Source organism: Cherax quadricarinatus, unplaced genomic scaffold (assembly GCF_038502225.1).
Source record: "Cherax quadricarinatus isolate ZL_2023a unplaced genomic scaffold, ASM3850222v1 Contig3162, whole genome shotgun sequence".
NCBI lineage: Eukaryota > Metazoa > Arthropoda > Malacostraca > Decapoda > Parastacidae > Cherax > Cherax quadricarinatus.
Genome location: NW_027198188.1, coordinates 22,977 through 48,396, shown reverse-complemented (window position 1 = coordinate 48,396; position 25,420 = coordinate 22,977). Strand labels below are relative to the sequence as shown.

Genomic DNA, 25,420 nt, shown 5'->3' with positions numbered 1-25,420 from the left:
GGGGATGGGTTTCTGGGAAGGGATTTCTGGAGATGGGTTCCCTGGTATGGGTCATCATGGATGGGTTTCTCAGGTATGGGTTACCGGGGATGGGTTCCCTGGTATTTTCCCTGGTGAGGGTTTCCCTGGATGGGTTAGTTAGGATGACTTACCTATCTTGTTATGCGAGGTCAGGTACACGTGGTACTGGGTGCCACAGGTGAGCTCCTGCAAGGTGAACTGCTTGAGGTGGCGGGCCAGGGTGACCTCCCTCCACTCCCCTGGATCAGGACGCCAGGTGAGTGTCAGCCTCCTGACGGGAGCGTTACCGTCGTCTATAAGAGTCCAGGATACAGTCACTGTAGTGGCTGTAGCACCCACTGAGTGAAGCAGTGCTGCACTGGGAGGCACTGTAGTGGAGGATAGTGATGTTAGTGGGTGGTACTGTAGCGAGCATACGGGTGTTAGTGGGTGGTAATGTCGTGGAGGATAGTGATGTTAGTGGGTGGTAATGTCGTGGAGGATAGTGATGTTAGTGGGTGGTAACGTAGTGGAGGGATGGAGGTATTAGTGGAGTAACTTGTTAGAACCAGTCACATCACTGTGTGCGAACCACAGCCACATCACCATATGCGAACTGCAGTTATACATAACAGTTATACCACAGTTATACCACCATGTGTGAACTACGGTTATACTACCAGGTGTAAACCACAGTCACACCACCATGTATGAACCACACTTACAGCAACATGTATGAACCACACTTACAGCAACATGTATGAACCACACTTACAGCAACATGTATGAACCACACTTACAGCAACATGTATGAACCACACTTACAGCAACATGTATGAACCACACTTACAGCAACATGTATGAACCACACTTACAGCAACATGTATGAACCACAGCCACATCACCATATGTGAACTGCAGTTATACCACCATGTGTGAACCGCAGTTATACCACCATGTGTGAACCACAGCTATACCACCATGTGTGAACCGCAGTTATACCACCACGTGTGAACCGCAGTTATACCACCATGTGTGAAACACAGTTATACCACCATATGTGAACTACGGTTATACTACCAGGTGTAAACAGTCTCACCACCATGTGTGAACCACACTTACACCAACATATATGAACCACAGTCACAGCACCATCTATGTACCACATTTTCACCATCATGTGTGAAGTACAATTATACCACCATGTGTGAACCACAGTTATACCACCATGATAGAACCATAGTTGTATGAGAATATAACTGTTAATGATACAAAGGCTTTGTGATCTCACCGAACTTTATTAAGGTGACTTTAAACGTACAATATATCGGCGAATGGAAGCCTGCACTCTCAACACACAATGTACACCATATAAGTGTTGAGTGAGGTATTATGCACCACTTTACTTACAGTGGAACCTCTGGTCACGACCATAATTCGTTCCACAATTCTGGTTGCGACCCGATTTGGTCGTGACCCGAACCTAATTTCTCCAGTGGATTGTATGTAAATATTATTAATCCATTCCAGACCCCTACGAACTGTATGTAAATATAGTTTTTTATGATTTTTTAAGCACAAAAATAGTTAATTATACCATAGAATGCACAGTGTAATAGTAAACTAAGAAAACTTTGAACAACAGAGAAAACTAACATTGCATGAGTTCTAATTTTTTTAGGGGAGTCTAATGACTGAGAGGTGAACTCCGTTATTTATCCTCCGATTTCTTTCAATTTTGGTGTACGTTAAGAAGAATGTTTTCATCATATATTTTCCAAGTTTGAATAAGATAGCCCAACAAACAACTGAGAAAAAAAATATTTGCTAAAAATCATATATGGCAAGCCCTAGCCAGGTACTGGAACTGCGAGAAGCTGTTTGGGCACTACCTGCTGATAAAACATAGCTAATCTGAATTTATCACGATCGAATTACAGGAAATGGGGAACACTGGCACGGAGTGTAAATTTGTACGGCTGTGTTTGGCACTCGATTATGTGTTCATGATCAGATGCAAAAATTTGGCGAATTTTTTGGTCGTGAACAGATTTGTTCGTGTTCGGAAGCATTCGTGACCAGAGGTTCCACTGTATATTGTTCAGTATAGCTCACAAAAGTATTATTCCCATTTTCCATCTTCCTTGCAGTATGAGTATGTCTTGTACGAGGTAGCAGGAGAATATCTCCTGACTAACCAGTACATATATCTTCATTAATACTCAGCAAGTGTACTTGAATACCATATATATGGGAACAGTTCCCTAACATTCTCCTCAGGTACTGCTTGAGTAAATAAAGGAAGGATGACATATAAAATAATACATTAACAAACATAAGAGATGCTTCAACAAGACGGCGACTGTGAAGGCTAGAGGAAGGCTAGATAGTTCTGGCAGTGAGCAGTTAATAGTGTGACTGTGATCTCTTATATGACAGGAAAAAGTATTGTTATTGTGAGGTGAACACAATTTTTATGCTCTAAGTCTGTTAGAAAGACAGTGACTAGTTTCTCCTGAGTATTGGAAAGGACAAGAAGAGCATTGACTTGCGATAAACAGAAATAAAAGCCTGTCCCTGAGCGACTGGCATAAATCAGGGTTAGATTCCCATTCAGCTTTGAACTTGATGGAAGGAGCAAGATTGTTAAGTGCAACAATAAATGGTTAGAAGAAACTAGTCATGGGGCTAAAGAACAAAGACATCACCTACATAACGAAGCCAAAGAGAGGAGAGCACCCAATCAGTAGGAAGAACTGTTTCGAAATACTCCATATAAAGGTGAGCAAGACCAGATAGAGGAGAGACCTATGCAGGTCGGATGTACCGAAAACAGCAAGAAGATAAGAAAGAGAACCTCTAGAGTTCTGGGACGTAGAGTGATACCAGATTTAGGGGTTTTAGTTAGACCACGCCCACTTTTGACACACTCCCTCTGACTTTCTGACAGCAGCAGATTTATTACACAAACTTTATACTTCCTTTAGCACTCCTCACCGCCTTTACTGTACCTCTGTTATACTCTCCATACAAATACTCTCATACAAATTCTAGTATCGTCTATAAAGGTCGATACTAGAAATTGTATGAAAGTGGCAGAAAAAGAAGACACAACGAGCCTCCAAACTGATATACTACACTGGAGTAACACAACATTGGAATAACAAAAAACCGTATTAATACAACACTGGAGTAACTCAAAACTGGACAAACACAAAAGTGGCATACCACATCAGTGGAGTACCTGGAGATACCTGGAGATACCTGGAGAGAGTTCCGGGGGTCAACGCCCCCGCGGCCCGGTCTGTGACCAGGCCTCCTTAGGTCAGTGTCCCAGGATGCGACCCACACCAGTCGACTAACACCCAGGTACCCATTTTACTGATGGGGAACATAGACAACAGGTTGAAAGAAACACGTCCAATGTTTCTACTCTGGCTGGGAATCGAACCCAGGCCCTCACCGTGTGAAGCGAGAGCGTTAACCACCAGACCACCAGAGCCCACAAGAGTAACACAAGACTGGAGTAGCACAAACCTGGAGTTACAAAATACTGGACGGGGCAACAATGAATGAAGAAGATATGGAAGCTGATCTTAGTTCGTTCCCACACACACGACTAGGTTTTGTTCCTGTTTATTACCAACACCTTGACGTAACAGCGACAGGGAAGCTGTTAGCGGATGTAGGATCGAACCTGCACCATCCAAGCGTTAAATGACCCACATGGATTTAGTACAAAGAAAAAAAAAGACCTCCGAATACCTCACATTCGTTGTTTGTCAGATTACAGCCAGACACAACACATATATGGAGGAAAACACACTCACTGGGTTTCACTCCTAATGCTCAGGTTTTAAACCATACCAAGGGCAGGAGTAGAACCCGCGATCAGAGTCTCAAAACTCCAGACCAACGCATAGCCACTGGGCAATCAAGTCATTACGATTACGCGAGTCAAGTTAACGGCTCAGGTTTAACTATGTCTCAGCATTTTCCTTGTGTTTTGCTCTTGGCTTGTATTCTGTAGACTCTTGGTATTTTCACGACCAAGGATTTAGCTTCAATGAATCTTTTTGGCAAAGTTCTGTATATTTACAACTCTATTGCTATTCAAAGGTTAATCGCTTCATTTATGTCCAATCTACTGCCATTATCAGTTAATTTAATACTGATACTCTGGAAGTTATTGTACATTATTTGTATTCTCGTGACTATTTTTCTTTCTAAGGGATAATTAAGTTTTGAATATTTATTTCGTTACATGTAACAAATATTTTGTTTAGCTATACCTTCAGCACACTCCTCCATGTACCTGCCTTTCCTACACACTCCTCCATGTACCTGCCTTTCCTACACACTCCTCCATGTACCTGCCTTTCCTACACACTCCTCCATGTACCTGCCTTTCCTACACACTCCTCCATGTACCTGCCTTCCCTACACACTCCTCCATGTACCTGCCTTTCCTACACACTCCTCCATGTACCTGCTTTCCTACACACTCCTCCATGCCTTTCCTACACACACACTCCTCCATGTACCTGCCTTTCCTACACACTCCTCCATGTACCTGCCTTTCCTACACACTCCTCCATGTACCTGCCTTTCCTACACACTCCTCCATGTACCTGCCTTTCCTACACACTCCTCCATGTACCTGCCTTTCCTACACACTCCTCCATGTACCTGCCTTACCTACACACTACTCCATGTACCTGCCTTCCCTACACACTCCATATACCTGCCTTCCCTACACACTCCTCCATGTACCTGCCTTCCCTACAACCTCTTCCATGTACCTGCCTTCTCTACACACTTCTCCAAATACCTGCCTTCCCTACACACACCTCCATGTACCTGCCTTCCTTGATAAATTAGACACATGTGCAACTCTTGGGTATCTTTACTGAGGAAACGTTTCGCCACACAGTGGCTTCATCAGTCCATACATAGGAGAAACTTGAAGAACAGGAGGAGAATGAGGTAATCAGTCCCTCAACCTTGAGTCGATGTGGTCAGTCCATCAATCTTGAATAGAATACAGCATATGTGCGGAGAAGCAGCTTATAAACCGTAGGCAGGAGAGGTGCAGCAGTCGTAGGTGGTGTCACATTTGTTCAATGTGGAAGTAGGTCGTGCCCAAGGGTTAGGCAAGCGAAGAATTCCCAAGTATTAAGATCCCAAGAAGTTGCAGTGTCTGACAGTATTGCAGATGAATAGTTCAGAGAACCGACACGTTGATAAATTAGACACATGTGCAACTCTTGGGTATCTTTATTGAGGAAACGTTTCGCCACACAATGGTTTCATCAGTTCATACATAGGAGAAACTTGAAGAACAGGAGGAGAATGAGGTAATCAGTCCCTCAACCTTGAGTCGATGTGGTCAGTCCAACTTCTTGGGATATTAATACTTGGGAATTCTTCGCTTGCCTAACCCTTGGGCACGACCTACTTCCACATTGGTCAAATGTGACACCACCTACGACTGCTGCACAATCTCCTGCCTACGGTTTATAAGCTGCTTCTCCGCACATATGCCGTATTCTATTCAAGATTGATGGACCGACCACATCGACTCAAGGTTGAGGGACTGATTACCTCATTCTCCTCCTGTTCTTCAAGTTTCTCCTATATATGGACTGATGAAGCCACTGTATGGCGAAACGTTTCCTCAATAAAGATACCCAAGAGCTGCACATGTGTCTAATTTATCAATGTGTCGGTTCTCAAACCACATTAGCATTTATAGGGTTGTTCTCACTATGATCAATATATTTCGTATATGTACCAACCAGAACTATGTTCTGCTTCATTATCCACCACTACGAATGTTACACCAAAACGTAACAAAAATCCCAAAATGTCGTAAATCCTAAACCAAATTTTTATATATAATACCAAAGACTGCAAATAACATTCTAGTTCACCTAACTAAATATTAATTTTGTATTTATAAGTTTACTTTAAAGTTGCCCTAAATGCTCTGCATAACCAGGACTTTTTATAAAGTATATCTATCATGTTAATCCTATATTATTTGTACACTGTACTTTATAGAAATAAAGATCATTATTTTATTATCATTATCTTACCTCCCGTACACACTCCTTCCCAACAATGTTTGGCACACTATGACCAATTAGAGATTATCGTGGCCTTGGCATTATATTATTAAAAATAATACCCCTTACTTCTTCCTCCGTAAGCCATGCGTGTCTTAAGAGGCAACTAAAAAGCCGGAAGCAAGAGGCTACTAATCTCCTTTTCCTGTATAAATTACTAAATTTAAAAAGATAAACTTTCGTTTTTCATTCTAGGTCACCCTGACTCGGTGGGATACGGCCGGTGTTTGAAAAAAATAACCCATATACAAGTTTCCTTTTTCACTGGATGACCCACTGGTTGGATAACATATTAGCAGAAAAAACATCACGTCTCCATAGCATCTGAGAACAAACTATAGTATATTGTATGTTTCACGCTTACAAGGGAAATGGGAGAATCCATACACTCTCATCTTGTGGGAGTTTATAGGCTCGAACTTATAGCTTGAGAAAAAAAAACTACTGCATGCTTTCACGGTCTCATCAAAGAATTATGTTGAAAGCTTTTCAAGATGACGAGTTATGTATGGATGAAACTGAAAATAACCAATTTTCATGTTTAAAATCTTACTCAATATTTCCATAATCAAATGAAGGCAATGAATGGCCTACTTAGTTTATTACTTCATGAAATTTTAACTGAATACGAGTTTTTTGTTCGTTCTCTCTCACTCTTTTTCCGTTCCTTTGTTCCAACTCACCCATGACAATGAGAGAATAAATGACGTAGTCAGAGCCGTGGCGGTTGCTGGCATGACAGGTGTAGTTGGCAGTGTCTGTACGTTGACACTCCCGCAGCAGCAGTCCCCCGTCAGGCTGCAGCTCGTACCTGTGGCAGAGATAGGCATAGATAGGAGAGTCTGAATAACGTTTTCTTTATTATAGGTTAGGCTGGTCTTGGTTAGGTTAGGTTAAGCTAGGCTAGGAGAGGTTGGGTTAGGTTAGCTTAAACATTGTTAGGCTAGGTTATATTTTGAAAGGTTACATACGTTAGATTAAGTTGGACTACATTAGCTTAGATTAGACTGGATTACGTTAGCTTATAATAAACAAGATTAGTTAGCTTATAATAAACAAGGTTAGACTATGTTGCGCAGATCTATGAACACAAATAATTAATCTTGGAGCCTTGCAGGAATGGAGGCACAGTCAGCGGCCCCCACTCCAGATATTAGTGCCAACAAATAAAGCCCCCCAACAAACAAGCAGTACATCATCATTTGTATTTGCAAATAAGCGGAGTCTAAAGTCGTCAACCAACAACAAAATGCCTTTCATCAGTGGACTCCTCACAGAGTCAAATACAATGTTTGTGGCTTTCACAGAGACCCATCCAGATAATCACTTTGACAGCGAAATATAGATATCAGGGTACAACTTATTTAGATGCGACAAAGTACAGGCAACAAGGGAGGGGGCTGGCCTCTGTGTTCAGAGTTACTAAACACCACAAATGATGTAGTTGGAGTTTTGGCAGTGAAGATGCAACTTCCCAACAATTTAAGGAACAGTCATTGAAAATTTACTAGTCTGGAAAAATCTTTCAACCTCAGCCCCAAATATTTTGTAGCTTGGTGATTTTAATTTAGGATTTTTAAAATGGAAGAATGTGGCAAATAATTTTATGGCGGACATAACCCCAGGAGGAAACTAAGATGAAAATTCTCACACATGTGAGTTATTAAATCTCTGCAACAATTCCCCTTAAGCCAACAAGAATGCAAAATACACTTGACCTTATTTTCAATAATAACAATGACGATCTGTTACGAAATATAACAGTATCAAAGACAATGAATTCGGATCACAACCTAATCAAAGTTCAGACTTGTACGAACAGAGGTCCTAGCCAGCAAAATGAGATCAGTTGTGAGGGTGCCTTCACCAAATTCAATAATAAAACCATCCAACATGCTTGGAAGATACCCTAAACACAGATCCGAACCTTTGCCTAGAAATAATTAACTCTGGCAACTGAGTTATACTCAAAGTACATTCCCTAAGAAAAAAGATGTGAACTAAAGAGAGATGGTCCTTCTACAGGTGAAGGAAAATATTCAAGAGCTGCTCTAAGGGGTTAGTCTATCTGGAATACGGAAGGAGGTACTGTCTAGATGGCAGAAATGACATGTATGCCAGGGATGGGGGTTCACTTATCTAGGTCTGGGGTGGGGGTACTGGCAACTGCAGTGGAGAGAGCTGTTAGGACTTTAAACTAGGAACAGTTAGTGTGGTATGGGTTTTGGAAGGAAAACAGTGAAGTCCCAGTGTAGTAATATTATGAGTTCTAGGAGAACTAGTAATAAGCAGAACGAGGTAGATATTGAAAAGCCAGTGACACTAGGTGATAAGGATAGTAATAGGTTTAGTAGAAAAACAAAAATGAGCAGGAAGGGTAAAGAGAAAGGAGAGTCTTTCAATGTATATTATGCTAATTGCCGTAGTGCTAGGAATAAGATGGACGAATTGAGATTAGTTGCTAGTGCAGGTAACATTGATGTATTTGCCATAACTGAGACGTGGTTTAATTCAAAAAGTCGGGACATGCCTGCGGAATGTCACATTCAGGGTTTTAAATTGTTCCAAGTAGATAGAAGTATCGGGAAGGGGGGTGGGGTGGCATTGTATGTCCGAGATCGCTTGAACTGTTGCATAAAAACGGGTATTAAGTCTGAAGTAACACAATACAGAGTCTGTTTGGATAGAATTTTCAGAGGGGCATGAAAAATTGATTTTAGGTGTGATATACCGTCCCCCAAACTTAGATAGGGACCAAGGGAAACTACTATGGGAGGAAATTGTTAGGGCCACAAGGCACGATAATGCAGTAATTCTAGGAGACTTTAACTTTAGTCATATTCATTGAAATTTCTTGACTGGGAATTTAGAATCATACGACTTCTTAGAAGTAGTTCAGGATTGTTTTTTGAAGCAGTTTGTGACAGAACCTACAAGGGGAAATAACCTGTTTGACTTAGTTCTGGCAAACAATGAATCCCTTGTTAATAATTTAGAAATTTCAGAGGAACTTGGTGCTAGCGACCACAAATCAATTACATTTAGCATTGATAGTAGTGATAACTCAGTAACAGTCCCAGATTTTCGCTTAGCAGATTACAATGGGCTTAGAGAACACTTATCTGTTGACTGGGGTAACAGTTTTCTGAACACTATACATGCTGCTCAAAGAACGTTTATCCCGTATAAAGAAATTAGATCAAATAGAAATGACCCAAAATGGATGAATAATAGGCTGAAATATCTACTAGGGCATAAGAATGGAATTTATAGGTGTATCAAAGGAGGTGAGGGTCATCTTATGAATCAGTATATTGACATTAAGAGGGACATTAAAAAGGGGGTAAGAAAAGCTAAAAGGGACTATGAAATTAAAGTTGCTAGGGATTCGAAAACTAACCCAAAAAGTTTTTTCCAGGTCTATAGAACAAAAGTCAGAGATAAGATATGTCCCCTTAAAAATAACTATGGGCACCTTACTGACAAAGAGAATGAAATGTGCTCGATTTTAAATAATTATTTTCTCTTGGTTTTTACACAGGAAGACACTAACAATATTCTAGTAATTAATTTTTATAGTGGGCCTGAAGAAGATAAATTATGTAACATCACAGTCATTAGTGAAATGGTTGTGAAGCAGATAGACAGACTGAAGCAAAATAAGTCGCCGGGTCCTGATGAGGTTTTTTTCAAGGGTTCTTAAGGAATGCAAAATGGAAGTCTGTGAACCATTAGCTAATATTTTTAATTTATCTCTTCAAACAGGTGTAGTGTCTGATATGTGGAAGATGGCTAATGTAATTTCTATTTTTAAAACAGGGGACAATTCGTTACCGTCAAATTACCGCCCAATAAGCCTGACCTCAATTGTGGGCAAATTTCTAGAGTCAATTATAGCTGAGATTATAAGAAGCCATCTCGATAAGCATAGCTTGATTAATGATACTCAGCATGGATTCACAAGAGGCCGGTCTTGTCTAACTAATTTCTTAACTTTCTTCAGTAAAGCTTTTGAGGCTGTTGATCACGATAAAGAATTTGATATTATTTACTTAGATTTTAGTAAGGTTTTTGATAGAGTTTCGCACCAAAGACTGTTAAAGAAAGTGGCAGCTCATGGCATTGGGGGAAAAGTGCTCTCGTGGATCGAGTCATGGCTCACAGACAGGAAGCAGAGAGTGTCCATAAATGGGGTTAAATCCGAGTGGGGATCTGTAACAAGTGGCACAGGGATCAGTCTTGGGCCCGTTGTTATTTATAATATATATCAATGATCTTGATGAGGGAATTACTAGTGAAATGAGCAAATTCGCCGATGACACAAAGATAGGTAGGATAATTGATTCAAACGTAGATATCAGGGAACCAATGACACAAAGATAGGTAGGATAATTGATTCAAACGTAGATATCAGGGAACTTCAGGAGGATTTAGGCAAACTCAATACCTGGTCAGAAAAGTGGCAGATGCAGTTCAATGTAGATAAATGCAAGCTTCTGAAGCTTGGGAGTGTCCATAACCCTAGCACTTATAAATTAAATAATGTAGAACTTAGCCATATAGATTGTGAAAAGGACTTGGGGGTTATGGTGAGCAGTAACCTTAAACCAAGACAGCAGTGCCTAAGCGTACGTAATAGGGCAAATAGATTATTGGGATTTATATCAAGAAGTGTAAGCAACAGAAGTCCAGAGGTTATACTGCAGCTTTATACATCATTAGTAAGGCCTCACCTAGATTATGCAGCTCAGTTCTGGTCTCCATATTACAGAATGGACATAAATTCGTTAGAAAACATTCAGCGTAGAATGACTAAATTAATACATAGCATTAGAAATCTTCCTTATGAAGAAAGATTGAAGACTCTTAAGTTACATTAACTTGTTAGACGAAGAATGAGGGGAGACATGATCGAAGTGTATAAGTGGAAGATAGGCATTAATAAAGGGGATATTAATAAGGTCTTGAGGATATCTCTCCAAGAGAGAACCCGCAGTAATGGATTTAAATCAGACAAGTTTAGATTTAGAAAGGACATAGGAAAGTATTGGTTTGGAAATAGGGTAGTTGATGAGTGGAACATTCTACGTAGTTGGGTTATTGAGGCTAGGACTTTAGGTAGCTTCAAATTTAGGTTGGATAAATATATGAGTGGGAGGGGTTGGATTTGAGTGGGACTTGCAAATGAGTGGATAGAGTTATCAGACCTTATTTCTTGGGGAGCATTGAAAATTAGGTTGGGCAAATGTTTTGTTAGTGGGATGGATTGTAAAGGACCTGCCTAGTATGGGCCAACAGGCCTGCTGCAGTGTTCTTCCTTTCTTATGTTCTTATGTAACACTGGTGATGGTGGTAGTAGTCTCACCTGGTAACACTGGTGATGGTGGTAGTAGTTTCACCTGGTAACACTGGTGATGGTGGTAGTAGTCTCTTCTGGTAACACTGGTGATGGTGGTAGTAGTCTCACCTGGTAACACTGGTGATGGTGGTAGTAGTCTCACCTGGTAACACTGGTGATGGTGGTAGTAGTCTCACCTGGCAACACTGGAGATGGTGGTAGTAGTCTCATCTGGTAACACTGGTGATGGTGGTAGTAGTCTCACCTGGTAACACTGGTGATGGGAGCGTTGTTACATCTCCAGGTGATGGTGGGTGTGGGTATGCCGACGTGTGGGCAGTCTAGCAGGAGGTCGGTGCCCTGGGAAACCCTCACCTCACCTCCCACACCATACACTCCTGCCATCACTGTCCAATATGCAGGAAATACATTCAGTTAAAATATATAGAACAATCCCACTATTCCAAGTTTAAACATTATACAACGTTTCGATAAGCCTTGGAACACTATCAAGCAGCGGATGGCTATGTAATGGTCAAAGACTGATCGAAATGTTGCCTAAAATTTCCTCATAATAATGAGTTGTCAATTGTTGTTGCCTCTTATTGTCACTTATATTCTTCATAATTAATATTATTGCGGAAAAATTATCGAAATTATTTTTGTTATGTAAATACTTTTTTATTTACCGCACTGGCAGTTTCTTGCCAAGGCTGGGCGACCGGAAGTAGAAATACATTTACTATCACTTGCTCCACAGCTATCTTTCCAGAAGGGTACAAACATCATGGTTCCCTGAACAGCTAGATCGTCACCCGACTTAGGAAATTATTCATCCCATTTCCAAAAATTCAAATCTACCTCTCTGCATTCCCTCGAAATTTTCCTACTGTTTATTATTCTCAGGCTGCGACAGTTCCCTGCCTCTGGCTAACTTTGCCATCACACTGGGCTTCACCAGCTGAACTAAGAACCAAGCAATCCGCCTAATAGTTAAATAATTTTGCTTATAAGTTGAAACAGATTATGGATGTAGTTAGAATTATTTTTATTAATGATAATGGCTGTAAACTGGGAGCAAATTAGGTATAAAGGCAAGTAATACTGACTAAGGCAGTTATTGTATAATGCTGCACTCAAGAGTGAAACTTATCATGACTGCAGATAGGTAAGGATATGTCATATTAAATGCAGTGAAGACGGAAGTGGAAGGCTGGTTGGCAAATTCTTGCCAGGATGTGTGCACCAGCCTAGTACGGGGTGTCCAAACTATGGGCTGGAGGCAGCTGTTCGTTTGAGTGAGGGAAAAGATGTTTAGTTGACGTTTACACACATGTACATGCAGCCTTGATCCTCAAACTCTCACCTGCCATGGGCTGGCCCCCACCATGCAAGAATTCTGTTTACTATATGGGTCTGGAATAGCTACAGCTATTCTACACCCAAACTCTATTCACAGACCTAAACTTTACTCACAGCTTGGGTTACAGATTCATATCCATTATGCATCGTGTAAATAACTGCTCATGCTCTCTGATGGTGGGAATATATGTTTAAGGAGGGGGCTGGCGTTCTAGGAGTGATAAAAAAAGGAAAATCGAAAAATTCTGAGAAAAAATGTTTGCTTACCGAGAAATAGTGCATAATTCTGGCAACATGTTAATGTAATCAGCTCGTTTCTATCATATTTCTAAGTATGTTTTTCCAAAAATGTAACTTTTTTGTTCTTGCTGTCATCAAAAAGACATAGTGGCAATTTGTGTTTTTTTTTTTTTTTTTGCTCCAAAAATTATGATTTTTATGATTGTTTCATTCTAAATACACTACATTGCAACTTCTCTGAGGACTCCACTCAAATTTGGAAGTGATAACAGCTCAGTCGCCTGTGGGCTGTCAAAATGCGTTGAGGTGTGCAACATACTGAAATGTTGCACACCATGACCATAGAGTTTTACAGAAAACATAATATATGTATAACTCAGGAGTAAGTTATTGACATTTTCTATTTTTCGCAAAAAGTATTTATAAGTGTCATGATTTTTGCACAGGTTATTGAGTAATGATGGTTCTACTAGTATGCAAAGGGGATTTGTGATATTTTTTACCGCTTTGTTTTTAATGATTTTTTTTTCTCCCCAAAAAAATCCTTAAAAATAATAAAATTCAACATTTTTTGTTATGCAATCTATTGCCATCTTCGCTCAAATGGCCTTGGTACCAAGATTATGTAGTCCTTATCTTTCATCTGATGTCAACTAGATCATTGTATATCTTATCAATTTTGTAGATAAGGGAGAGTTTTATGCCCTATAGAATAGGGCAATATTTTTTTTTATTTATTAAGGCAAAAAGTCACTACAAACACAGTGTGTAAGTTTCAAATGCTGTTTAAATCACTGTAAAAATTTAATGGAAATTGGACCAAAAATAAAAAAAAATAGTATATCGTTAGCTCCAAAACTATCATCTGGTGTATACTTTATTCCAATTCTTTGATTGTACTCTTGACTGCCCTATTAGCTGGTATCTAGCACGGCCAGGTACTGCAGGCCCAATTGTGTTCGTTATATAAAAGTCACATCATATGCAGTGAAGACAGTGAAATGATAGGTCAAGTCACAGGTGGTGATGCGTGAACCAGGTGACAAATAGAAAAGGATTACATATACAGTGAAGACAGGAAAGTGGGAGGTCATCGTGTGGGAGCTCAGGTGAGTAGTGGCTTTGTGTAGAAGGGACGTTGTGTGGAAAGTTGTGTGGAAAGGTCACCTAGAAGATGACCGGTGTTATGCGGCCTTATGACGGCTACTTCCTGGCACTTTCTAAGAATTTCTTCCAGGGTTAAGAGGAGTTTGGATATGTCCCACTCCTCGTGGTACGCGAGTTTATCTCTGGGTATGAGGCATACGTTGTTCATGCTGTGTATCCTGCATGCAAATTTGTCTTCCTGAACCTGATATCAAGGCTACGTGCTGTCTTACACAAGGAAACCATTTCGTTCCCTGCATAGGAGATTGTTTTCATGCATTCTGTGTTTTTGGAAGTTTTGTGGAAGTTAGGAAGGGTGATATCTTTAATGATTTTTAGTACAGCAGTGATGAAAATGAACGTTTGGAGAATAGGTTTGTTGTGGAGGTCTGTCTGAACAGTATGAAAACCTTAGCAAAAATCGTATTTTTGCTAAGGTTTCACATATATTGTTCTCTACATCTGCACTTGATATTTAAATAAAACTGAAATTTGAGGGAAGAGACAATTTCGTACATGGAAAGCCATTCTTCCTCAAGATACTCACTGCTGCAAATTCTATAGGTCTGGCAACATGGTAAAAGTGAATGAGGTCATCTGCGTTGGTGGAATTTTGGTTTAATCTAAACCATTGTAACTGTTTGTGTTTGTGAAAACAGACATCAAGGGAGGGGAGAAATTTAACTTTTTCTTTAAGGGTAAACTAGACTCCAGAGTGCCTACAGACAACCACAATGATTCAAGGTTATCCAAATTATCCTCAGACAAATATAGTAAACCTAGCCTATAGACTGATGCAGTGATCTGTACTTGATGCTAGAGTACACATTGAGAGCCACAGTGATTATTCTTGACCCAGAGCACCTACAGACAACTCTAGTTATCGGTGTCCCATAGCTCGATTGTTAGTGCAGTCAGCTCACATCAAACCACCAATAGAGCCCCACTCTACAAAGGCGGCAGCAAAGCCATTGCAAAAAAAGATAGACTGAGAGGGATGACTTCTCGCATTATCAAGGTTTTCAAAAAAAGTTTTAAGGAAGATTATCATCTGCCAGTCATATGGAACTACAGCAGCTGCATAACCCAGGTCAACATGGGTTCAGAACACGTCGCTCCTTCCTCTCGCAATTGCTGCATGACCTTAGGTACACCAGAAGACAAGAAAAATGCAGATATAGTGAGGTCCGTGGTTCGCTCCCCGGTACTTTTGGAAACAGGACTTGTTTCCATAAGACACCTGCTGTCCCTGTTCACCTGTCAGTAAAATAGGTACCTAGGTGTTAATCGACTGGTGTGGGACGAAAGTGACCTAATTTGCCAGAAATGCTCTGCATAACAAGGGGCTTTCTGTATAGTAGTATGCCATTGATGCCAGCTAGGCCTGCGTATTGCACATGTACTTGAAGAAATAATAATAATTATTATTATTATTAATTATTATTATTACTTTATTCCAAAGTGCTTACAGTTATCCTTTGTGATCCTTACGTAATCTAAAGTATCTACAGACAGTTCTAGTGATCCAAATTTATTCCAGAATTCCTACAGACAGCCCCAGTGACCTGTACATGATTCAAGAATACATGCAAACAGCTCGACTTATCTTACTTTATCCCAAGTTGCTACAGGTAGCACCAAATAATCCAGATTTGATCCTAAGCACGTACAAACAGGGATTTGACTGTACTTGATGAAGAGTATCTCCTGATACACTCAATGACTCATGAATACCCTTGGAAGCGAGCCTGGCTACGTACCTGTGGAAGATGGGGTGGCGGAGACAAGAGCAGAAGAAGGCCCCTCGCCCACCCTGGTAGCAGCAGTCACCCACATCTCGTAGCGGTGATGAGGTTTCAGCTCAGTCACTTCCAGCCAGCGGGTCTGTTGACACTCAAGTAGTCACACCACGGTTTGTTAAAAAAAACTATTATTATTATTATTATATTCAATGCTATTACTATTATTAAATGAATATGATTACAAATACAATTTAAGACCCCCTGTGTAATTGCACATATTCAGGACGCCAACACTAAACAACATGACAGACGTGTTGAATAATTTGTGAGAGTGACAATGGAAAGTGACAATGGTGGTGAGAACATGATGGAGGTAGAGATGACACGGGTTGTGACGGTGAGCAGATGTAAAAAGAGGGACAGACCTACCTGAGGGGGCAATATTCTCTTGGTGGCATCTCTGTCCGGCGGGGCTCGGACGTAGAGGATATACTTGGTGATGATACCGTGGCTACGCTGTGGTGGTGACCAGGCCACCACCACACTCTCTGCTCCACTCACCACAGCTTTGATCCCAGCTGGTGCTTGTGGCACTGTTACAGCAGAGAAGAGAAGTGACACAGGTTCGTGTGATAATTTAAACCTTCAGAAAACAGATAATGATGACAATGATAATTTATATTTTTTATACAGTATATAATTTACAAAGGATCAATTAATTTAAAGAAAACCTCTGGTTATGCAGAGCATTTCCTGCATATTTAAAATTAACTTACAGGTTAATTTACAAGAATGCTATAGTTTGCAGTTTTTGATATTGAATTATGATATATGACATTTTGGGATATTTTTCATAACAACTGGGTATAATATCTGTAGTGGTGGATACTTAAGTTATACATATTTTTCGCTTTTACATATGTTTCTGCTGGAAAATTGAGCTTGAGCAGAATTTATCTATGCAGAATTTAGGTCAGATTTAGGATTCGATTTATAAGCATAATTTTGAAGTAGGTGACAGATAAGGAACATTTGTCATCTTCTGGAAGGGAGTTTCAAATTTTGAGGTCCATTATTTACATTAAGTTCCTAGATAGATTGAGTCCAACATTGCAATATATCAAAGGGGTACTCATTTTTTTATATTGTGTCTATGTATATTATTGTAGTTCTCCAGGAAGAGTTGGAAAGCTGGGAACGGCACGCCCTCTATAGGCGAAGACAACCGATAACAGAACTCAAAGGCAGCAGACTCTGCAGTAAGAAAAGCAAGACCAACTGGGAAAAGAAAACGGTAAGCTCAAATTCATTCTGTCATAGAGAGTCAGGAAAGACAGTGGGAACAAATGAGGCCATAAATAAAACTGAAAGAAACGCAAAATATTTTTTCTCATATGCAAAATCTAGGGCAAAAAACAAACGAAAAAAACTAATAGCGGGTTTTTAATTACAAGAGACGGAACATACAATGACAACAACAAGGAAATAAATGAAATACTCAAATTCCAATATGATTCAATGTTCAGAAATTCTTTATGAACGAGACAATGATGAAGAACTGCAGGAAGCCGTCATCACCTACCTTAAATATTCTATGCAGCAGCAGCCTGTACACTGGAATTATCCCCACAATCATTCAAAACACCAATATAACCCCACTCTACAAAGGCGGCAACAAAGCCATTGAAAAAAAAAGATACAGATAGCGATGACTTCTCGCATTATCAAGGTTTTTGAAAAAGTATTAAGGACGATTATCATCTGCCAGTGATATGTGACTACAGCAGTTGCACAACCCAGGTCAACATGGGTTCAGAACACGTCGCTCCTGCCTCTGGCAATTGCTGGACCATTAAAGCATGACCTTAGGTATACCAGAAGCCAAGAAAACTCACAAATGCCTGAAAAGAGTATAGATGGAAAGGTGGGCATATGGATATTTACCTTCCTAAGAGTAATAAACAGAATAAAATCAGAGCCTACTACAAGCCCAACACATATCCTACTTCTCTTCCTGATTCTCATATCTGACATAGAAAGGGACATAAACCATAATACTCCACCATCCTTTGCAGACGATACTAGGATCATGAGAGTATCATCCATAGAAGACACAGCGAGTCTTCAAGCTGAAAGCAACCAAGTTTTCCAGTGAGCTTAATAACAACAATATAATGCTCAATGAAGACAAATTTCACTTACTACGTAAGGGAAAATTTGAAATAAATAAATAAAAACAGGATAAACTTGAGCACTGGATAGAGCGTAAGTCTGTGAGAGATCTGCAACTGATAATGTCGGAAGACCTTACATTCAAAGAGCGTAATAATGTTATTGCATCTACAATGAAAATAATTAACACTAAGTCACTCCCCTCTCTCTAGACTCTAGTATTGGTGTGTACTAATGGCCCCCCTTCATGGCAAGAGAAGCTGCAGAACTGGAAAATGTATCAAGGACCTTCATGACTAGGCCTTATGGTAAATCCAGACTTGATTAAACAGGCTGTTAATGCTGCAGACACAGAATCCAAAGAATAAACTACAGCCTGGCTGGTCCGGCACTGGCTTTAGGTATTTGTCCAGTTCCCTCTTGGAGACAGCCAGGGGTCTATACGTAATCCTCCTTATGTACGATGGGAGGCTGTTAAACAGCTTTGGGCCTTTGAGACTCATTGTGTTTTCTCTCTGTATACTCATGGCAGCTCTGCTTTTCATTAAGGGAATGTTGAACCGCCACCCGAGTCTTGCTCTCTAAGGGACTGATTTCTGCATGCAGATTTAGGACCAGTCCCTCTAGGATTTTCCAGGGATAAATTATGATCGCCCTCTCTCTTCCGAGCTTCAAGGAGTACAGGTTTAAAACTTTGAAAAGATCCCAGTAATTGAGGTGCAAACTTTAGAGCAAGGGATAGTAAGGGGATAGTAACCCTTCTCCTGTATATATTACTAAATGTAAAAGGAGAAACTTTCGTCTTTCCTTTTGGGCCACCCTGCCTCGGTGGGATACAGCCGGTTTGTTGAAAGAAAGAAAGAAAGAATATATATATATATATATATATATATATATATATATATATATATATATATATATATATATATATATATATATATATATATATATATATATATTCCTCGCATCAAGATAAAGTCAAACTGTCTGTTTTCTCATCAATGTTTTTGAGAGCTTTACGAATTTGTAGTCCTGAGTTCATAGACGAGGAAATATCCAAAATTTATGAAATAGGCAATGATTTAAAATACCCAAGAAATGTAATTGATAAATCTTTTAAAGTTGCTAGAAATACTTTTTACAATCCGAAAAGGGACAACCAGCCTTATTCAAGTAAAAATATGTTGGTTCTCCCTTACCATGAAAACTTCGTTGATATGCCTTCTCTTCTTAAGACTTTTAATATTAAAGTTGTATTCAAACATCTTGATACAGTAAAAAAACTTTTGATAAAGAATTCCCCCCATAATGCTGATGGATGTGTCTATAAGATTCCTTGTAAAATTTGCGATAAAGTTTATTACGGTCAAACTGGTAAAAATCTCGAACTAAGATTAAAACAACATAAATATAGCATTAGAACTGGACAAGATTCCAATGCTCTATTTATTCATGTAAGAGATTTTAACCATCCAATTGATTTTCAAAAAGTTGAGAAAGTAGTATCAAGCAAGTCCATGGTCGACAGGAATATAATTGAATCTTGTTTCATAAAAAGCAGTTTTGACAATAATATGAATATTTCCTTTGGTTTATATAAATTAGATCCATTTATAATTAATAGAATTTGGGAAGAATTTAATAATACACTGGACAAATAATAATTTTTAAATTTTCTTGGGTAGAATAGTTTGTTGGTGGGTTGTGCAAAGGAACCGTCCAGTTGGGCCGGCCGCGTCAGGTGTTTAACCGTTGTGGGATCTGATAGTGAGGTGTTGGCCAGACCCCTTATATAGCTTCCTTGGATGCTTTACTTCCATAGTTCCTTGATAATGTGAGTAGTCACGAAAGCGCTAGGAATTTCTCTATTCTTTCAGAGTGGTTGTTTTGTATATATATATATATATATATATATATATATATATATATATATATATATATATATGGTAGTAGGTTGGTGGCCAGCAGTCACCCAGGAAGGTACTACCGTCCTTCCAAATGAGTGTGAAACATAAGCCTTTAATTGTTCTGCATGATGGTAGGATTGCTGGTGTCTTTTTCTGTCTCAAAAGTATGCAAGATTGCAGGTCTTGCTACTTCTATTTACACTTAAGTCACACTACACATGCATGTACAAGCATATATATATATATATATATATATATATATATATATATATATATATATATATATATATATATATATATATATATATATATATACTAACCCCTCTGGGTTTTCTTCTATTCACTTCCTAGTTCTTGTTCTTGTTTGTTTCTGCTTATCTCCATGGGGAAGTGGAACAGAATTCTTCCTCCGTAACCTATGCGTGTTGTAGGAGGTGACTAGATGCCGGGAGCATTGGACTAGTAACCTCTTCTCCTGTATAAATTACTTAACAGAAGTAAAAGAAGAACTTTATAAAATTGGGATGTTTGAATGTGCGTGGATGTAGTGAAGATGATAAGAAAGAGGTGATTGCAAAAGTTATGAATGAAAAGAAGTTGGATGTCCTAGCCCTAAGCGAGACAAAGCTGAACGTGGTAGGGGAGTTGCAAAAGGTTGGAGGGAGGGGGTAAAGGAGGTTTTGTGTGTGAGAGGCTTGGACTTCCAACAAGCGTGCGTGAGCGTGTTAGACAGGAGTGAATGGAGACAAATGGTTTTTAGGACTTGACGTGCTGTTGGAGTGTAAGGAAGGTAACATTTACAAAGGGAATCAGGGAGACCGGCAGGCCGGACTTGAGTCCTGGAGATGGGAAGTACAGTGTCTGCACTCTGAAGGAGGGGTGTTAATGTTGCAGTTTTATAATTGTTACATAAGCATGCCTCTGGTAAGACAGTGATGGAGTGAATGAGGATGAAAGTTTTTCTTTTTCAGGCCACCTTGCCTTGGTGGGAAACGGCCGATGAAATATATATATATATATATATATATATATATATATATATATATATATATATATATATATATATATATATATATATATATATATATATATATTAACAAATCGGCCGTCTCCCACCGAGGCAGAGTGACCCAAAAAGAAAGAAAATCCCCCCCCAAAAAATACTTTCATCATTCAACACTTTCACCTCACTCACACATAATCACTGTTTTTGCAGAAGTGCTCAGAATACAACAGTTTAGAAGCATATACGTATAAAGATACACAAAATATCCCTCCAAACTGCCAATGTCCCAAAACCCCTCCTTTAAAGTGCAGGCATTGTACTTCCCATTTCCAGGACTCAAGTCCGGCTATATAAAATAACCAGTTTCCCTGAATCCCTTCACTAAATATTACCCTGCTCACACTACAACAGCTCGTCAGGTCCCAAATACCATTCGTCTCCATTCACTCCTATCTAACACGCTCATGCACGCTTGCTGGAAGTCGAAGCCCCTCGCCCACACAACCTCCTTTACCCCCTCCCTCCAATCATTTCGAGGACGACCCCTATCCGGCCTTCCTTCCCCGACAGATTTATACACTCTCCATGTCATTCTACTTTGATCTATTCTCTCTAAATGATCAAATCACCTCAACAACCCCTCTTCAGCCCTCTCACTAAAACTTTTATTAACTCCACACCTTCTAATTTCCACACTCCGAATTTTCTGCATAATATTTACACCACACATTGCCCTTAGACAGGACATCTCCACTGCCTCCAACCGCCTCCTCGCTGCAGCATTTACAACCCAAGCTTCACGCCCATATAAGAGTGTTGGTACCACTATACTTTCATACATTCCCTTCTTTGCCTCCATAGATAACGTTCTTTGTCTCCACATATACCTCAAAGCACCACTCACCTTTTTTCCCTCATCAATTCTATGATTAACCTCATCCTTCATAAATCCATCCGCTGATACGTCAACTCCCAAATATCTGAAAACATTCACTTCTTCCATACTCCTCTTCCCCAATTTGATATTCATTTTTTCTTTATCTAAATCATTTGATACCCTCATCACCTTACTCTTTTCTATGTTCACTTTCAACTTTCTACCTTTACACACACTCCCAAATTCGTCCACTAACCTCTGTAATTTTTCTTTAGAATCACCCATAAGCACAGTATCATCAGCAAAAATTGTCATGTCCCATTTTGTATTTGATTCTCCATAATTTAATCCCACCCCTCTCCCGAACACCCTAGCATTTACTTCTTTTATAACGCCATCTATAAATATATTAAACAACCATGGTGACATTACACATCCCTGTCTCAGACCTACTTTTACCGGGAAGTAATCTCCCTCTCTTCTACACACCCTAACCTGAGTCTCACTGTCCTCATAAAAACTCTTTACAGCATTTAGTAACTTACCACCTATTCCATATACTTGCAACATCTGCCACATTGCTCCTCTATCCACTCTATCATATGCCTTCTCTAAATCCATAAATGCAATAAAAACTTCCCTACCTTTATTTAGATACTGTTCACATATATGCTTCAATGTAAACACCTGATCTACACATCCCCTACCCACTCTAAAACCTCCTTGCTCATACGTAATCCTACATTCTGTCTTACCTCTAATTCTTTCAATAATAACCCTACCATACACTTTTCCTGGTATACTCAGTAAACTAATTCCTCTATAATTTTTACAATCTCTTTTGTCCCCTTCCCTAGGTACCTTCCCCTCTTTCATACTTTTATTAAACAAAAGTACCAACCATTCCAACACTACATCCCCCCCTGCTTTTAACATTTCTATCATGATCCCATCAGTTCCAGCTGCTTTACCCCCTTTCATTCTACGTATTGCCTAACGCACCTCCCCCACACTCACATCTTGCTCTTCTTCACTCCTAAAAGATGGTATACCTCCCTGGCCAGTGCATGAAATTACCGCCTCCATTTCTTCGTCGACACTTAAAAGTTCTCAAAGTATTCTCGCCATCTACCCAATACCTCCATCTCCCCATCTACCAACTCTCCTATTCTATTTTTAACTGACAAATCCATTTGATCAAAGTAAACAAGTGATTTCAGAATATGCAGAACAACCACTGTGAAAGAATAGTGAAATTCCAAGCGCTTTCGTGACTACTCACAATATGAGTCACGAAAGCGCTTGGAATTTCACTATTCTTTCACAGTGGTTGTTTTGCGCATGCATGCATGCATGCATATATATATATATATATATATATATATATATATATATATATATATATATATGCAAGGAATTCGCGAGAGCATGCGAAATATACACAAACACTGATCTCTGGCTGAAGGAGACTCGAACCTACGAACCTTAGGACAAGGTACGGTACGGTCCAGTGCTTTACCAATCTATATATATATATATATATTATTGTACCCACAACAAGTGGTATTGATCCAGTGTGGGTAGATTGGTAAAGCACTGCGTACCTTGTCCTAAGGTTCGTAGGTTCGAGTCTCCTTCAGCCAGAGATCAGTGTTTATATATATATATATATATTATTGTACCCACGAACAAGTGGTATTGATCATAATAACACTGCGATTAGTCAAGGAGCCGAAGCCATGCTGCACTGGCCTGCCTCATGGTGGGCGAAAACTCATGATGCTTTAATCCACCTGACCACACTCGCTACCCAAGGACATATGGTGGTGTGGAGTCACTTGGTAGACACCAAGTGACTCGCCCGAAGAATGCCATGTCGTGTTCTGCCAGGAAACCTGAGATGATTAATTCTGCTTTTGCAACCTAAGCATGATGAGCAAGTCCTGATACCTTTATAAAATGTTGTTGAATACTGAGTATCCAACAGCATTTCTTACATGCTAAATCTAAGGAAGCTTTACGAGCCATATGAGATGACATATTACAATTCTTCAACGTAAAATCACATACCATACACAAAGCAGCATATTTATCTGATGAGTCACACTTTAAGTGTTCTGGGTTCTGGGTTATCCATCCACTCGCGCTTTAAATTCTTGCTGATACCACACTTTGGGACATCTCCAGAGTCACTAATTTTAATATCACTTTAGGGAATACAGTAATAAGAACAATGATCCAAATGCATGAACCTACTTGCAAAGTCGAGAGCGAGAGCCACGAGTGACAACTGATATGTACTGGACACAGGTAGTTAAGTAGCTGAAGTGTGAAAATATGAAAATAGTTATTAGAATGCAACAAAAATACCGAGATTGTCTGTCTTTTTACATTTTACCACCAAATCCCAGGAACTTGAAAAAATTTCAAAGGGTGGCATCGCTGAACTGCTCATCCCCCCCGCTCCCCCTCCCCATCTTACGTCTCAAGTAGGCTGGTGGTCAGGCAGTGGTGCTTCGTTTGACTCCTGACACACACACCAGCCTCAGGCACTGCCTCTGCCCAGCTCAACTTAATAAATCTCTGGTTGCATGTTAGGAATTGGTATAAAACCTTGATAACTGATACCGACAACTCTACTTACCGTCTTCCTCCGTAGCACAGTTGACAGGGTGTGAGGCAACGCCGAGGCCAGCCCTTGTGGAGGCAGCCACACTGACAGAGTAGTTGGTGTATCTCTCCAGGTCTCCCACGATGGTATTCTGTCCGGTCACGACACGTGACTCTCCCGCTGGTAGACCTGAAGAAGGCCAGTTACTGCTAGGTTAATTACCGGTGAAAAAGATTAGAGAACGATTAAAATTTTAGATTTTATGAATTTTCTGAGTTAACACCATCTGGCTGCATGAGTAGAGGTTGTCTCGCTTTCGTCACTTCTCACATTATCAAGGAATTAATTATAAAAAGGCGACCTCACACCTCATTCAGCATGCTAAACTTGAGATTAGTTAATATTTGGTCGGGTAACAAATCAAATAAGATTTATGAGCGACATGTCAGGCATAGCTTAAATGCCTTACAAATTCTAATAATTATAAATGAATCTACTATAAATCCATAAACTAATCTTCATATTAAAATCAATACTACTAAGGTTAATTTGATTATATTTCTCTCAACCATTGACCTGCTAAATACAACTTTTTCGGCCTTTAGAAAATCTATTGGATGGTTTAAATCTCTAACATGAATAAACAGCATCAAACTTTGTCCACTTCTAATGCGATATTTATATTGTTGTAATCTTAGTTCAAGATTATTACTAGTTTGACCGTAATTAACTTTACTGATAATTTTTTACTAGGAATCGTATAGACACAACCATCAGCATTTCTGGGAGAATTCTTAATCAAATTTTTTTTTTACTGTATCAGTATTTATAAATACAATTTTGATTTTAAAATTCTTAAGCAGAGAAATTATATCAGGGTTTTCGTTGTAA

At 39.5% G+C, this 25,420-nt stretch overlaps 1 protein-coding gene across 1 annotated transcript in view; it reads right to left on the bottom strand.

Annotated features, from left to right (window-relative positions):
- Nucleotides 1-152: 152 nt before the first annotated feature.
- The window catches only part of LOC128696203 (cell adhesion molecule Dscam2-like), a gene marked incomplete at its 3' end in the record, with an annotated part of 42,146 nt that continues 16,878 nt past the window's right edge, over nt 153-25,420 (bottom strand). The window contains exons 4-9 of the mRNA XM_070081567.1: nt 24,563-24,718; nt 16,386-16,549; nt 15,975-16,098; nt 11,732-11,873; nt 6,812-6,939; nt 153-389 (exon numbers count right to left, since the gene is read on the bottom strand). Coding sequence (XP_069937668.1) covers nt 153-389; nt 6,812-6,939; nt 11,732-11,873; nt 15,975-16,098; nt 16,386-16,549; nt 24,563-24,718 — 951 coding nt within the window. The remainder of the gene's footprint in view (nt 390-6,811; nt 6,940-11,731; nt 11,874-15,974; nt 16,099-16,385; nt 16,550-24,562; nt 24,719-25,420) is intronic.